The sequence below is a fragment of the Oncorhynchus clarkii genome, chromosome 2 (assembly GCF_045791955.1).
Source record: "Oncorhynchus clarkii lewisi isolate Uvic-CL-2024 chromosome 2, UVic_Ocla_1.0, whole genome shotgun sequence".
Lineage (NCBI taxonomy): Eukaryota > Metazoa > Chordata > Actinopteri > Salmoniformes > Salmonidae > Oncorhynchus > Oncorhynchus clarkii.
Genome location: NC_092148.1, coordinates 48,837,872 through 48,853,472, shown reverse-complemented (window position 1 = coordinate 48,853,472; position 15,601 = coordinate 48,837,872). Strand labels below are relative to the sequence as shown.

At 45.7% G+C, this 15,601-nt stretch overlaps 1 protein-coding gene across 4 annotated transcripts in view; it reads right to left on the bottom strand.

Annotated features, from left to right (window-relative positions):
• The window catches only part of LOC139368718 (myosin IXAb), a 168,556-nt gene extending 153,179 nt beyond the window's left edge, over positions 1-15,377 (bottom strand). For all 4 annotated transcript variants that reach the window (XM_071108026.1, XM_071108010.1, XM_071108019.1 and 1 more), the window contains exons 1-2: positions 14,659-15,377; positions 6,016-7,024 (exon numbers count right to left, since the gene is read on the bottom strand). In XM_071108026.1, the coding sequence (XP_070964127.1) occupies positions 6,016-7,024; positions 14,659-14,684 (1,035 nt within the window). In that variant the 5' untranslated portion in view covers positions 14,685-15,377. The remainder of the gene's footprint in view (positions 1-6,015; positions 7,025-14,658) is intronic.
• Positions 15,378-15,601: the final 224 nt, after the last annotated feature.

Here is a 15,601-nt window from a genome sequence, read left to right as displayed (position 1 = left end):
CAGCGTCCTGCTACTCATGCCAGGAATATAGTATATGCATATGATTAGTATGAGTGGATAGAAAACACTATGAAGTTTCTAAAACTGATTAAATCATGGCTGTAACTATAACAGAGCGTGTGTTTCATCGAAAAGCGCAAGAAAAACTGGTCACTGAAATCTGAAAAAAGTATCCATGCGCCCCTTTCATGGATTATTTAAAGGAAACCAAATTTAATATGGAGACGGATGCAATTCCTACAGCTTCCACACGATGTCGCCAAAAACGTCATTTTCATTGACAAAAATCCTTTGAGACATTACCAATAGATCCGTGATTCCATCCAGCCTACCTCAATCGATTTTGGAAGATTGAAAAATGGACACTGTTTTCTTTTGTAGCTGCTATTGAATACAGATCGCCCAGTGATCAATTTGATCGCTTATTAACGTTTACAAATACCTAAAGTTGGGTTATAAAAGTAGGTTGAAGTGTTTTGTCAAAGAATATAGGCAACTTATATAATTTTTAAACATGACGTTGCGTGTTGGAAGAGAGCTTTTTTCGTGATGCAGACAGGCTATACAAATGGATATTTTGGGCATTCATGGACGGATTTAATCGGGAAAAAGACCAATTTGTGATGTTTATGGGACATATAGGAGTGCCAACAAAGAATATCATCAAAGGTAATGAATGTTTTATATTTTATTTCTGCGTTTTTGTGTAGCGCCGGCTACGCTAATTCTTTTGTTTACGTCGCCTTCAGGCATTTTGGGGTGTTGCATGCTATCAGATAATAGCTTCTCATGCTTTCGCCGAAAAGCATTTTAAAAATCTGACTTGTTGGCTAGATTCACAACAAGTGTAGCTTTAATTCAATACCCTACATGTATATTTTAATGAACGTTTGAGTTTTAACGAGTACATTTAGCATTTAGCGTAGTGCATTTGCATTTCCAGGTGCCTACTTGAGACTTCTGCGTCCCCTCTACACTCTCTACACCCAAACTCCATTGATAAAGACCAGAGGCTGGCACTACCTGGAGCCATCCATCTGAGCCACAGCAGACAGGGCTGTCCGTCGCTCTGGGCCTGGTTAAGAGGTGATATCTGGCGGTGGCCTCAGTTGCTTCTACCACCACCACCATACTATTAGGCCTATTACTACTCCGTAGGCAGGCACGTCTGCTGGAACACCACGAGAACAAAGCAGGCTACAATCTGTCCCCATGAGCCCCAGTGGAAGAACCCCAGATTCAGTCCATCAGCCCCCAGACACACAGCCCACAGCTAAGGTCAGTGTGTTAGCTTATTCAGACTGGGAAGGGTTTGTGGTTGGCCAACAAAGTACGAAGAAAGAGTTGGGCAGCCATTTAGATTTTTTTTCCCTCTTCTTTAAAACAAAAAAAAACTTTGGAACATTAGGATGTCATTGGAAGGATGCGGGGCATATAGATCCTGACGGTGTTTTGACGAGTCAAGGGTCCGTGTAAAAATGAGGCAGCGAGACGCGTAAATCTTGGGAACGTCGGGTGATTTGCATGAGGAGATTGCCCCGCGTTGGGTAAATTGAGCACTTTCCTTCAAGGGCGAGCCTGACCAATTAGCGTGGTCTGATCCCAACTAGATTCGACCTCCTGAATGAAGTAGGGTCTGTCTGAAGTAGAGATTAGCTGGTTGTCACCCTGGGGAGTCCTTCCAGGAGAGCTAAGCGAATGCTAACTGATACTGGATCCCTACTATAGTCTATCGGCTGTCTGCATACCGTCTGCATAGAGGGCAACTTCAAAATCGGAGCCAGGCTACATGATAGGAACAATACCACGTCTGCAGCGCAGTTCTCAGTCAAACGGTGCCATCTTGGAGGGCTCAAATCAATGTCGGGATATACTTTTATTCTCCTATAAATAATCAGGGACAGGAAACTATAGATGGAATGAATGCTATTGAATGCTTGCAAAATGTCATACAGTTAGTCTCAGAGACGGGTCTTTCTCCTTCAAGAGATGGCGATTAAACAGGCAGAGGTGTAGGGGCGGTATTTGGGGCCTGTGGCAAACATTTCTCGTTTGAGTCACCTGACTGATTAGAAAAACATTGTATGACACTAGCCACACTTCTTTCCCATCATCCCACAGTGTTCCTGTCAGCACAATATTGATGCACCCTGTGCCGTCATGCCTCTGTCATTGGGGCTCTGAACGCAGGTCAGATTACGCACGGCTGCAGTTGCTGGCCTCTACGGTGACACATTAAAAGGTTTTTTTTATGGTAAGTAATGATTACTGGGACATTTGGGGTGAAGCGAGCTGTTAGATGATACTGCTGGCATGATGTCATGCTGTCGGTCATGGCGATGGTGCATTGGTGGAGAAGAGTAGACTGGAGATTGCGGTTTTAGTTGTTTTTGGAGTGCAGGCTATGGTGCCCTTCACCGATAAGGAAAGTCAATGTCAATCACAGTGAGTTAGTGTCTCTAGTCTACTGCTATGGGTTACCCACAGCAAGGGTGTAAAACAGATTCAGGCCATGGTTACAAACGTGTGTGTGTGTGTGTATATGTATCTCTGTTCTGTTTTTCCTGGAAACCAGAGTAGCCAGCATTCCCACAGATAAGATAAAGATGACTAACTTGGCATCAACCTGAGATGCAGTTAACCCACACTACACGGTAACAGAATGTGATGCGCACGTGTGTGTGCGTGGGGGGGGGGGGGGGGGGGGGGGGGGGAAGATACGCTGCACGGCAGGACATGAGGGAAGAGAGCGAGAGGAGGGCAGGCTGCTCTCACCAGGGTGTCCATGTGCTGGAATGAAGACCAGAGGCGTATTGTTCTCTCAGGAGTGAAATGGCAGCAGATTTTTTGCCTCCGCAGCAGAAGCGCAAGCGTCAGGTCAAGGCAACATCAAAAGGCACAGTGTGTGTACATACGCAGTGAAGTGTATGTGTGCCTTCATCTGTGCATGTATGCGTGGATACAAACGTGTGTGTGCGCACGCCTGAATCTCTGTTCCGTTTTTCCTAGAAACCAGAGTAGCCATTATTCCCACAGATAGTCATCTTTATCTTAACTTGGATACATGCTTATGTACATGTGCACGGTACATGAGAAGACGATTACAGGAGGAGCCATAGCAAGCGCCACCGGGCAAAACGAGTTGCTAGCATCCAGCTAACAGAGCAACACTTGCCTCTCTCCCCAAACTCCCACAACCTACCAATGGCAGTGGCCGATAAGCAATCTCACAGGGCAAACAATTCAATGTTAGCCCAGGCCACTTGACAAGCCACTTCAACAATGCACCACCAGCAGTTAGATTAACTAGACCCGTCAAGTGGTTAGCTAGGGTAGGGTAGCCAAGTGGTTAGAGCGTTGGACTAGTAACCGGAAGGTTGCAAGTTCAAATCCCCGAGCTGACTAGGTACAAATCTGTCGTTCTGCCCCTGAACAGGCAGTTAACCCACTGTTCCTAGGCCGTCATTGAAAATAAGAATTTGTTCTTAACTGACTTGCCTTAAATAAAGGTAAAATAAAAAAAATATTTTAAAAATCTGACCGAGGCAAACGGGTCTGTAATTGGCATGGCTATACTGGAGGCCGGCCAGAAGAACTGTCTAGTAGTTTCGCTTCTACGGCTCAGATTGTAAGTCGGTGACCTTTTTTACCACAAACTGCTCGACACCGGTCCAGCTCAGCGGGACAAAGAATGTCAGGCCTCAAAGTATTCACAGTTAGCCATTGATACCTCCTGGAATAGGGAGGGGAAGTTGCCCCTAGACGCTGATCTTGGATCAGTTTTGCATTTCCCCCACTGGTGGTTAAGATTAGGATTGGTGGAGGGGAAGCTGATCCTAGATCTGTACCTTGGGGAAACTTCCGACCAGAGCGATACATTCTCCACTCGATACCGCTGCTACTCATATCAAAGAGAGACTGGGATGTTCAGCTGGTTAAGAGAAAAAATTGCATGTCATTACTATCGACTTCAAAGGTATTTATTCAAGGTCTGTTATCTTCTGCTTATAGACTAGGAAGTAGGAGACCGACAGCCTACAAAAGCATACTGTAGAAAACAAAAAAAACAGAAGAACTGCCACATTGGAATTGAGAACCGGACAGGTGTTCAGATTCATCCATGTCAAGTAACTGGTTTACGCTGACGTATTACTTGCCTGGAGGATATCAGAACTGTTGAACAAGCCTTAGCTCATAACTCTGTTGTTATCCAACACAAGGTTCAAAGCCCTTTTAAATTATAAAAAAAAGGTAAATTTCTCTCTATTCTCTTTCAACGGAAGACTCGAATAAGGTCTTACAAAAATATGTATTTATGATTTCCTGAGGACTACCGGCCCCCTTATCCCTAACTAACCAGATCCGAGGCCTGCTTTGCAGCATTGGGTCCACATGTGAAGCACATGGTGAGTGTGCACATTCTACCATGACCCCGCTGTATGTGCAGCAGTGTTCTTGGGTCGTGACTCGTGGCAGACAAAATGGCCGCTGGAAAACCACAAACTCGACAAAGAGGCTCCTGTTGCAGCCAATCACTTTGTAACGAGCACTGAAAGGCAGTCACAAATCAGACCTGAGTAAAATTAGTGCCCTTTAGTAGTCCTTGCCTTTTTTTATACATCAAAATCTAAATGCATAAATCGACTCCTAATCCCATCTTGAGTAGGCCATGCTGCATTAAGGTTTTCTGAAGAGCTATAAAAATGTCCAAACACGGTTTCTAGGTCAATAACGTATATAAGCATCAGCTCATATGTTCCGATAGCAGATAAATATAGGTTTCGCATGTCGAGGCATTCCAATCTCTATTTAAAACATGTCTATAATCCACTGTGACATGCTTCGTCTCATGGCTAAATACACACGGCTGCTAGTGAAATAACATATTATACTGGGCTTTCATGTCGCACTTCCTCCCTGTAACCATGACCTATAATTCACAACACATAGTTCCGCGTTTGTACTTCTGTATGTAGCACAGTGAGCACCCCCCCCCCCCCACCACCACCACCACCACCACTTCCCTATGTCTTACTGTCACAGCAAGCGGTCAATTATTTGTCTCATTTACAGTTACGCTGGACAGCATATACTATAAGACTTCTAAAATCTTAACTTGGGACGTGCTCACATTTCCAGATTTTCTTTCACTCAACCCCAGGATGTGGGAGCTCACATTACACAATGATTCTCTAGCTGATCCTGCCCTGCATTTGGTACGTCAGGTCAGGTCACAGTTGTAAATGAGAACTTGTTCTCAACTGGTCTACCTGGTTAAATAAAAGGTGACATAAATATAATTAAACCAATAGGTCGCAGCTTCACCAATCTGTCTTCCATCACCTCGGCCCACATGGCACGTGTTGTTGTTGCTGCTTTCATCTTCACCATCATTGTTTTGGTCATGCTGAGTGCTCATTGGCTATTGGCAGTAGTCTTTGCCCAATCGCGTTGTAGCACTGCTCATACTACAAGATGCACAACCAGCATTTCTGAAATGTCCTAAAACTATTTTTTATTTTTATTAAAATCGGGACATCCGACAGGGGTCTGGAAAACTGAACAGCCATTATCGGTGTGTCCATGACCCACTCAAACATGAGTCCCAACATACTGATCCTAGCCAAAGTTCATAGGATTTCACCCCGATCATGAAAATTCATCTGGGACGGCAAAAACATGGGTGGCGAAATCATGAAGTGTATACCTGCCATTAATTCATGTAACAAGGAAGAGGGTATCACGACATGAGGCCAATGATGGGATAAAGAAGGACGAGACAGTAAGACATGAGAATTTAGGCTAAAGCCGCGACCGCTAGTTTATCCTCACTTTCATATGATATGTAGCCCCTCCACCTGCCTTTCTACCACCACCCAGTCAGCAGCCATGACCTGCATTTCACAAAACATCGATCACATTCGCACTTGTGTATGTAGAGTTGGAGCCTCTCCCCCACACACAAACACAATATTAAAACCCCACAACCAGTCAACAAACCAATCAAGTCCTTACCTCTAACACAGGCCCCGCCCCCAGGATGATCTGCTCCACCCCGCTGGCAAATCCCTTCTGGCTGAGAGCGGTCAGGTGATGAATCAGGAAGTTGGTGCTCTGGGTCTTCCCCGAGCCGCTCTCGCCGGATATGACGATGCACTGGTTCCTCCGTCGCTGCAGCATGGCGTGGTACGCCACGTCCGCCACCGCGTAGATGTGCGGCTCTAGCTTGCCCAGCGCATGGTTGTCGTACATCTTGACATACTTGGGGTTGTAGATGGGTAGGAACTGGAAAGGGTTAATGACGATGAGGATGGAGCCGACATAGGTGTAGATCTTCTCCTGGCGGAAACGCGCGCGCAGGCTCTCCAGCAGGGCGCGCTCCGTCAGCTCGGGGAGAGCGCACAGGTCGGAAGGGTGCTCGCCCCCTGCGGGCTGGGGCAGGAAACCCCGTTCCACCATGCGGCGGCGCTCCTCGGTCACAAGCAGCCACATCTGGAGACTCCCCCCATAATAGATGGAGCCGTCCAGGTTCTTCTCGCGGAGCAGGAAGCGGTAGTCCTCGCCACTGCCCAGGCCGCAGCGGTTCTCCAGGGCGTTGCGGGGCCACAGCATCATCCGCTGGATGGGGCAGTCGCTGGGGTTAAGTATCCACTCCTCCCCGCCGAACTCCTTCACCTCGGCTAACACGTAGCATTTGGTGCCGTCCAGGCTCAGGCGCTCCAGCAGATGCTCGATGGCCTCGGCAGCCGTGGTGCTCTTGCGGGCGCCCACGGGGCAGTAGATGGTTCCCTCGGCCAGGGCGCCCGGGTAGACGCGCAGGGTGAACTCCTGGTCCTCCAGGCGCCGCCGCATGCTGCCGCTAGCCGTGTTAGCCGCCACATTGGCATTAGCGTTGGTGCTAGCATAGCCGCAGCCGGCATCTTGAAGGCTCATACTGGAGCAGCAGGTCCCATCAGCGCTGGCTGCCGCTGCTGCTGCTGGGAGTTCTTCTTTGGGCCCGGGGGACTGACTCAGGACATTCCAGCTGAGAAGAGAAGAAGAAAAAAATATATAAATATATATTAGGAAAGAAGAGAGAAAAGTTAGAGGCAGATGAACAACATGAGGGGAGAGGTTACAGATTGTACATTTTATGTGTCACAGGCTTTGTGTGTGTCATATTCAAAATAACTGCTATCTTGTTCTAGAGAAAGTCACAAAACAGAGAGCAAAACCAAGTAACGCCTTATAAAAAATGTAAAAAAAACTCCAGACAGTATGAGTGTTACAAAATTTCTAAGCCACTGGGCTCTTGTTTATCTGAGCCATGGACCTTGTGTGTGCTAATCCCAGCGTCCGCGTGCCAAGATTAACAGCTGCCAGCGTCCACACAGAAGTGTCTCTAATGAGAACACAATGGCTTAATTCACCACTTCCCTGTTGATACTGGATAGACCGAGTGCTCTCCACGGGCCACCATTCACCACAGAGAACACTGTACAAGTACAGAGACTAAGCTACGCTTAGCGACTAGCATGTCAAAATAAAATATTCTAACTCCACAGCTAAGGCGACAGAGACCAACGTCAAAAAACAATTGCTGACATCGACAGCCATTTATGTATCCAATTTATTTAACCAGGTGCGTCCTATCGAGACATCTCTCATCAATGGAGTCAACATGTAGGCAAAATACTATGCAAGACTCGTGGCAAATTGTTCCCTTAAATTAAATATGAAAGATGAAGAATTTGGACTGAGGGCGTTAGTTTCGATCAGATTCGCTTTATCTTCATCACACGGTTGATTAGCTGAGGGCATTTCCATGTAAAAGGATCCATGAGCGCCAACATGTGAAGTTTATAGGCGCATGTCGAATTAGGTGCCAAATGAAAGCGAACAGTCTGTATGTTTTTTTAAATGAAGGCATATATAAAATGTTCAACCATTTTCCATCCTACAAAATTGGGAACACGCAAAGACTAGTCTTTCTAGTCAAACAGATGGAAAAGGGGTTAAGACAACATCTACCAGGAAAAGTCTTAAAAGAAATTAGAAATACATCTAAAAACACAATAATGTTGAAGACCCCTACCAATACTTATATTTAGTTCTGCATTTTTTAAGAAACATGGCCTTGTATATCCATTACCAAAACCCCACATATCTTTTCTCTCCCTCACGAGGGAGGATATTTCAAGTCCATAAAAGTAACAAGTAAAGGTAGACCGACCAATTAGGCACAGTATTTTTACTGAAATCTATTTCATTTAGGAATTATGAAGTGATTAAAACTCCTAATTCTGATCCCTTGCCACACAAAAACAAGAAATTCGAAAGGACAGGCATCGGACTATCAGAACAAACTCAAAAAGGTTAATGGTTTCATGCGAACAACATTAGGCCTCAAAGCAACAACTACGAAGCAGTACAGCGTGTTTCCAGGAACTACCATTTCTATTTACAGGTGTAGGTTTTCATTCGGCTGAGAGAAATGAGCGTGTCATTTGTACATGGAAATATCCTCAGGGGAGAGAGATCTGATCTGCTTTTCTTTAGATTGAGCCTCAAAGGTAGAGTGGATGTCATAACTACTAAGCCCCTCTCCGCATTAGCTCATGTCTTTCTACGGTATGGATTCTCTCGCAGCCTCTTTTGTCTCTTCGTTTTAGCCTCCCCTTCCCCCTCTTTTCTCGCTCTGCAATTGCCTCCTGCAGTTGGCAGCAGGCCAGCTGCTCTCTCAGGTGCCTGTCCGTCTGACTGTCTGTCCGTCTCATCTGAACTGTGCTGCTGTGTCTCCATTGTCTGGAGAGATCTGCGTCTGCAGCTTCACGGGTCGCCTCTCTTTATCACACAGACAGGAGGAGAGAGTGAAAGTGAGCGGGAGATTAACAGAGACAACATGAGAGAGGGAGATACACAGGGAGGAGGGTAGAATGAGTGAGTTGCAGAGGAGAGAAATGGAAAGTGATAGAGTAAGAGAGAGCGAGAGAGAGAGCGAGAGAGAGAGACATGACAGGGATGCAGAATTGGCGCGGGCGCTAGAACAGTCTGCAGCCCCCGGCCTCACCCTACTAGAATCTGAAGTCAAACGTCTACCGTTTGCTGATGATCTGGTGCTTCTGTCACCAAACAAGGAGGACCTACAGCAGTACCTAGATCTTCTGCACACATTCTGCCAGACCTGGGCCCTGGCAGGAAATCTCAGTAAGACCAAAATAATGGTGCTCCAAAAAAGGTCCTGTCGCCAGGACCACAAATTCCTTCTAGACATTACTGCCCTAAAGCTCACAAAAAAAACAATACATACCTTGGCCTAAACATCAGTGGCACAGGTAACTTTCACAAAGATGTGAACGATCTGAGAGACAAGGCAAAGAGGGCATTCTATGCCATCAAAAGGAACATAGAATTCGACATACGAATTAGGATCTGGCTAAAAATACTTGAATTAGTTACAGAACCCATTGCCCTTTATGGTTGTGAGGTCTGAGGTCCGCTCACCAACCAAGAATTCACAAAAAAATTGGGGACAAACACCAAATTGAGACTCTGCATGTGGAATTCTGCAAAAATATCCTCTGTGTACAACGTAAAACACCAAATAATGAATGCAGAGCAGAATTAGGCCGATACCCGCTAATTAACAAAATCCAGAAAAGAGCCGTTAAATTCTACAACCACCTAAAAGGAAGTGATTCCCAAACCTTCCATAACAAAGCCATCACCTACAGAGAGATGCACCTGGAGAAGAGTCCCCCTAAGCAAGCTGGTCCTGGGACTCTGTTCACAAACACAAACAGACCCCACAGAGCCTCAGGACAGCAACACAATTAGAACCAACCAAATCATGAGAAAACAAAAATAATTACTTGATAAATTGGAAAGAATTCACAAAAAAACAGAGCAAACTACAATGTTATTTGGCCCTAAACAGAGAGTACACAGTGGCAGAATACCTGACCACTGTGACTGACCCAAACTTAAGGAAAGCTTTCACTATGTACAGACTCAGTGAGCATAGCCTTGCTTTGAGAAAGGCCTGTCGAAGGCAGACCTGGCTCTCAAGAGAAGAGAGGCTATGTGCACACTGTCCACAAAATGAGGTGGAAACTGAGCTGCACTCCCTAACCTCCTGCCAAATGTATGACCATATTAGAGACACATACTTCCCTCAGATTACAGATCCACAAATTATTTGAAAACAAACCCAATTTTGATAAACTCCCATATCTACTGGGTGAAATATGACCTGTTGCCACAATAAAAGGGCAACCAGTGAAGAACAAACACCATTGTAAATACAACTTACTTTTTGTACTTTAACCATTTTGCACATCGTTACAACACTGTATATATACATAATATGACATTTGTAATGTCTTAATTATTTTTGAACTTCTGTGGGTGTAATGTTTACTGTTCATTTTTATTGTTTATTTCACTTTTGTTTATGATCTACTTCACTTGCTTTGGAAATGTTAACATATGTTTCCCATGCCAAAAAAAGCCCCTAGAACTGAATTGAAACAGAGTGAGGAGATGTAAAGAAGACCACTTCAGCACAGCATCATAAAGACATATTCCGTCTGCTCACCTCAGGGGCCTGTTGCACGCTGCAGTCTCCCGAGAGAGACAACAGGGAGAAAGAGAAGCCCCCTAGAGAGACACTGACAGCCTGCCATTCTGTTGGGTCGTTAAAAAAAAGAGTCTGGTTTGCCTTCGCACGGCGCTCTTCAAGCTACGTCACGACGTCCATCTACTGTGCAGTAACATGGGAGGCCCTGTCAAGAGCCTCCATCAACCCTGCTCAGTGAGTCATTACTGGGGCTAAGTGAGTTGTGACTGTTGCCAACACGTCCAGTTGTCTCTGAGCTAGTAGGAGAACCCCACACGGGGGATAGAGATTTGTCAATGAGGATGGATGACGAAGAGGGAGAGGGGGAGAGAGAGCGAGAGAGCATGCAGCTGGTTACTGATAAACAACTGGGGTATACCACTCATATCTCTGTCCTTGTCTAAGCATAGTGTTTCATTGTTCAGGCATACATCACAATTACTCAGAAGTTATTTCATTTTTTTGTACCCCTTTTTCTCCCCAATTTCGTGGTATCCAATTGGTAGTTACAGCCTTGTCTCATTGCTGCATCTCCCGTATGGACTCGGGAGAGGTGAAGGTCGAGAGCCGTGCGTCCTCCGAAACACGACCCAACCAAGCCGCACTGCTTCTTGACACAATGCCGCTTAACGTGGAAACCAGCCGCACCAATGTGTCGGAGGAAATACAGTACACCTGGCCTGGTGTCAGCGTGCACTGCGCCCGGCCCGTCTCAGGAGTCGCTAGTGCGCGATTGGACAAGGACATCCCTGCCGGACAAACCCTTCCCTAACGACTCTGGGCCAATTGTGCGCCGCCCCATGGGTCTCCCGGTCGCGGCCGGCTGCGACATAGCCTGGACTCAAACCCAGAATCTCTAGTGGCACAGCTAGTACTGCGATAGACCACTGCTACTCTGAAGTTGTAAATGCTAGCTTGGATGAGTAGTGTAGTTAGGTGAGCATGTAGCCTCATGCAAAATGTGATGAGATTGTGCTGTAACAAAAAAAGCCCAAGCCTGAGCGTGAAGAGAGACAAGGGTTCTCGAAGAGAAAAATAAAGAAAAAAATACCCATGCAACGTTCAACCCTGCAGCAAAGAAAAAAAAGGAGGAAAATCTGTCAATTGAGCCACACTCCTAAACTTGGCTCCTGGGTGGACTGAAATTAGATGACACTGACCCCAGCCAACCTAGCTGCCCACCCTCAGGGAGTGGGGGAACAGAAAATCATGGGACTCCACATATGACAGTAAACCACACCACTCTAGCCTGGAGACTGGAGAGAGGTTGGCCTGACCTTTCCTGCCTACAGGAGCCACAGCATGGGCGGATAGAGAGACAGTCAGTCCGACGCTGGGGACTCAATAGACCCGGATACGATAAGACTGGGAGGCTGGTGGGCCTTGAGAAAAACAGGCAGCAGTCACCAGAGCCAACAGAAAGATGTCTGGACAGTAGGCAGGGTCGCGGTTGATGGATGGACCGAAAGGTCAGCGGTCAGGGTAAGGAGCCAAGGGGGCATACCAGCTCAGGCCCCGACAGGCTCCCAATGCAGATAACACGGTTGATAGCACCTAGCTCACCACTGTTTGGGATTTACTCCATTTACTGTCAGGCACCTCTGTAGCCAGCTCTGTGCAGTGGAGGTGAGGTCACTCCAGCCTGGAGTGCTGGTGCTGGACAGGTGGTGGTCCAACCCAAGCCTGAGGGACAGCGAAAGCTGCACGGTGACAAAGACCTTGTCAAGGAGATTGAAGCTTCCACCCCCAAGCTATAAGACTGCTCAATAGTTAACCAATCGCTATAAGATCTGACCCGTTTTGCACTGACTCTCGACTCATCACATAATGCCGTTACTGTTTATTATCTATCCTGTTGCCTAGTCACTTTACCCCTACCTACATGTACATATCTACCTCAATTACCTCGCACCCCTGCACATCGACTATGTACCAGTACCCCGTGTATATGGCCACGTTATCATTACTCATTGTGTATTTATTCCTTGTGTAATTATTACTCTATTTGTTGTTCTTCTCTCTGCATTGTTGGAAAGGGCCATAAGTAAGCACATGTCACTGTTAGTCTACACCTGTTGTTTACGAAGCATGTGACAAATAACGTTTGATTTGATTCGGAGCACCGCGCTCGCTGTTCCGACAGAGCTCGAGCCGATTACAACGACCTCACTGCTAACCCGATACAGGTAGGGGAGGAAGAGAACGAGGGGGGGGGGATCCATGTTTTTTTTTGTTGTCTTGTTTTGTCACAGTTCCGTCAATGTAGCTGACAGTGTGGGGTAGATAACAGAGATAACGTTGAGCCGAAGCTCTTATGTGGATGGGGGATCCCCATTGATGTGGCTGTAGGCATAAGGGTAGTAAACCGAGAGACATAAAGAAAGCTCTTAATGAAAAAAGGAGGGGTTCTTAGCTGTTGCTCAGGTCCTGCTTTCACAAGGAACATCGTGTGTGTGTGTGTGTGTGTGTGTGTATGTGTGTGTGTGTGAGACAGACCGACAGAAAGAAAGAAAGAAATAGACAGAAAGAGAAAAAGAGAGACAGGAATCCCCAACCACACTAGGCTGTTACCAGAATGTCTGGCCAAAGAAAAATCCAGATTTCAACAAACCACCAACTGAAATTCAGAGTCATCCTGCACTTCCGCCTCTCCTTCAGTAACATAGGCAAACAGCCCGTTTAGTTTGTGTTCTCACCCATACAACGTCTGCATTCCACATCCTCACACATCAACCTCACACATCACACTACTTTTGCGCTTAGTGAAATACACTAAAAGGTTGACATTTACATTTCCTTATTGAAATGTTTGATCAAAATCCCTGACCACAGAAGATCACACACACACACACACTTCAATAATCTTCATGTACTTTCACGCACTCCTAAAAAATAAAATGTGGTTTCTGATAACATGCAGACTGACATTGCCGAAAACAGATATCCTGTACTGTATTCTTCATCTAGTCTACTTGACACCAAAATGATGGATTTCCAACCCAAACCTTTTCAACTCTCCTTTCAAACCCATTTTCAAACAGGGGTTGGAACCAAAATGATTTTCAAATCGTTTTGTTCCGAACAGAACCATAATGTTTTTCATTCCACTATTCCGATCAGCAAAAAAAAAAAGTTTGGAACCGGTTCGTACCCCAAAAGAGTAATTGTTTAAATTGTTCCTTTCTGTTCCTTTTTAAACCTCTGAAATCCTTTTTTTTTTTACATTTAGCGCATTAACATTAAATTACTTCAACAATTAGAGTGGATAGAGAAGTTTGCAAGCTATAGTTGTTAACATGCGACTGGAATTTTGCGAGAGAGAGTGAAGGAAGCTTGGCATCTTGTGATGACATGCATTATCTGAATTAGGCCCACAGAATTATACCTACGGAGGAGCGCCTTCTAAGAAGGAACTTTGAATGTCTCAACTTCCGAGACTTGGCTTAATATTGGACCAGAGCTCGTTAGCTAGCTAGCTAACAAGCGCGTGTGTGCAGAGCGACACCAGAATGAAAATAAAAACACGTCTTACCTTTTTGTAGTTAATAAATCCAATGTGAAACGTGACAACTATAGTAACCTTAACTAGCATTGAAAAAGTGAATCCATTCTTCTCTAAATAAAAACCCCCTTCCCTAATTTCACACATGCACAGGAAAAGAGTCTAGCTGGCAGGCAGACTGTCATAAGTGACAGAGTGAGGGCTTTGCATTGGCGCATTGTTGCATTTTTTTGTGGGTCCCCAAAAATATATCCCAGAACCCAAAAGAACATTATTAACTGGTTGCCATGCCTTCAAAATAACGGTTCTGTTCCGGAACACTATAGATCACTGTCGTTCCCGGTTCTCATTCTGTTCCTCGAAAAATGATGTTCTTTTCCAGTTTTGTTCCCTGAACCGGTTCCAACCCAGGTTTTCAAAGAAGAACAAAGTCCTATAGCCCTTGCAAACTGCTACACTTGTCCCTTGAGTGAGGTCATACAGTACTTATCAAGATAAATCATCAAAATGATTTGGCCTTGTGATAGGCAGCAATAGACAAAGTTCCAGCTCCACTTACCCTTTGACCTGCAGGGTAACAGGCATGAGCCAACAAGAGGAACGTGAACCCTGCAGTTACAACCAAACTACACAGCTCAACAAGGCAAATCCTGCCGGAGTTCCACGGAAAATCGTCTCAGAGAGCAGTCTGACGTTGGTTGGGAATGAGAGCGTACTAGAATACAGCAGTGATGATATCAGCCTCAGACATTGTCGGGAGTGTGTTGGGAGTTTACGGGAAGATGACGTTCAGTTGTGCAGTTTACGGAGGTCTTTAGAGGTTAAAAAGGCCTTCAAAGACTTAGGCTTCCAGGGAATGTCCGATGAGGATGTGAGCAGGAGAGAATTCCTGAATCCATCAGACTAGCACGGTTCACAGGAACTACTGCACACACACACATACACATCTTCCAGGAATTCCGTGCGCGAGGAAAGAGTGCAGAGTCATTCAGAGTAGGAGTGTGTGTTTGAAGTATGCATGTACATGCGTGTCATCTCCAAAGGAAGGACAAAGTCAAAGATTCCGTAGCCAATCTTGCTTCGTTCAGAATGTCCGCAGTAACTAGAGATCCACAGAGGATGGTCAATGAAGTGACCTTGCATTGAATCTTGAAGAAACACTCCTTTGACGCAGCTCTCGACCAAGGAACTCAAGACAATAACTCCAATTTTAGCATGAGAGGAGTCAACATCCTTAACCAACTCCAGTCCAATGTAGAATTGTAGAATGACAAATCCAGAAGCACAGATTGTGTACAAATGACAGATTGCTTCAACAACAACAAAACACACAAAAAAAGAGATCCTCACTGGTCAAAATCAGACCGCCATGAGGACATACTCATCTGCAAAACAGACACGCAGCCTTTTTCCCCCCACGTCCCTCCTGCACTCCTTTTCTCTCCCTCTTTCCTTCTCTCTCTACCTCAGCCCTCTGTCCAGGGAATGACAGGGAAGTGAGC